Source organism: Cucurbita pepo, unplaced genomic scaffold (genome assembly GCF_002806865.2).
Source record: "Cucurbita pepo subsp. pepo cultivar mu-cu-16 unplaced genomic scaffold, ASM280686v2 Cp4.1_scaffold002049, whole genome shotgun sequence".
NCBI lineage: Eukaryota > Viridiplantae > Streptophyta > Magnoliopsida > Cucurbitales > Cucurbitaceae > Cucurbita > Cucurbita pepo.
The window spans coordinates 1,991-3,365 of NW_019648146.1; the positions used below are offsets into that span (position 1 = coordinate 1,991).

The window sequence follows — 1,375 nt, forward strand, 5'->3', positions numbered from 1 at the left end:
AAAATGCGAGTTAGAAATACACGAACAATCTAAGAACGGACCTTGAAAATGTCTTTAAGCGGAGTCGTTGAGAACTTGGAGGAGACACCTTCGTCCCAGCTCCGAGCCTTCTGGAGAGCAGCATCCGGTGCGGCGGATACGATATCAGTCCCGACCGCCACCGCCGCAAAGGCTCGTGATGAAGCTCGGATTCGCATAGATTCAACCAGCGAGCTCATTGCGGAGGCGTTGACACGCTTCAGAATTGCGGAAGCCATGGATAACCCTAGCTGATACAAGATCCTCGACTATCAAATTGAAGAATACCACTTGGTGGCCGTGAATTAGTTGATGATAGACAGATTTCGCCGGAAAATTGGAAGGAAATGGGCGATTAGGCACAGTGGCTTATGAAGAAGAAGCTCTCATCGAACTCTAAATTTACGCCTGGGCTTGAAGAACACGCGATTTTGGGTATGGGCTTTAATTGGTGGATCTTGACCTACATATTAGGCCCAAAACTAATTGGGCCATGTGGAAGCCCAAATAGATGCAGTGGGCTTGGGCTTAGGAGGTTATATCAATTTAAATGGTAATTTTTGCAAATTTATAATTAAATCAATTAAACTCCTAATTTTTTTACGAGTAAAGTTACTTTCTACTTCAAATAATTAACGATTTTATATATATATATATTTATTTATTTATAATATATTAAAACATAATAAAAATTCTGCATAACTTTATTTCATAAGGGACATAACCAGCATATCACTATCTCACATGAACTAATATAATAAATAATTAAATGTTAATACACAAATAAAACTTAGAAATATTTAGAAAGGATAAAGAAAATGTCTAAGCTCAACTCTTTTTGGGCTTAAAATAATAGGTCGAGGACGGTTGAGAATTGAGCCTCTTATTTTCCGACTTGATTCTGTAGCCCACGACATTTCTATGCTTCCTCTTTGGTGATGGCAACCGTGTCGGGATGAAAACTCCAGTACCTTTGCTCTCCCTTACAAAGCCATTCTCGTAATCCACCATTAATGGCAATTGCCCAGGTCGGACTCGGTGTATTGTCCGACTCAAATCCTACAAAACGTTAATAATTAATATGTTTAATGACATGTTTAGTCCCTAAATTTTTTTAAGGTATTTGAGCTGTGTACTTTATATCCCGACTAAACACGGGAAATCGAGCCTATAGATACCATACCCACTTAACAATACTTCAAAGTAACAAGTCGATCAATTACCATATTAACCCTGAAAGCATTTTAAACATTAAACAAATATAAGACTGATTGTTCGTGAACGGAGATGAAACGAACCGTATGAACGCTCGGAAACTCGTCGTCGTCCATAATGAGAAGCGAAATCCGCCTCGTGA

The 1,375-nt window shown here is 38.9% G+C and overlaps 1 protein-coding gene and 1 long non-coding RNA gene across 2 annotated transcripts in view; both read right to left on the reverse strand.

Annotated features, from left to right (window-relative positions):
- LOC111786581 (peroxiredoxin-2F, mitochondrial-like) overlaps positions 1-257 on the reverse strand; it is a gene marked incomplete at its 3' end in the record, with an annotated part of 2,188 nt that extends 1,931 nt beyond the window's left edge. The window contains exon 1 of the mRNA XM_023666816.1: positions 42-257. Within this exon, the coding sequence (XP_023522584.1) occupies positions 42-257 (216 nt within the window). The remainder of the gene's footprint in view (positions 1-41) is intronic.
- Positions 258-701: 444 nt separating this feature from the next.
- LOC111786582 lies at positions 702-1,369 on the reverse strand. The gene is made up of 2 exons (XR_002813803.1): positions 1,317-1,369; positions 702-1,077 (listed from the first exon to the last, which is right to left on the reverse strand). It is a non-coding gene; the product is annotated as an uncharacterized LOC111786582 (long non-coding RNA).
- Positions 1,370-1,375: the final 6 nt, after the last annotated feature.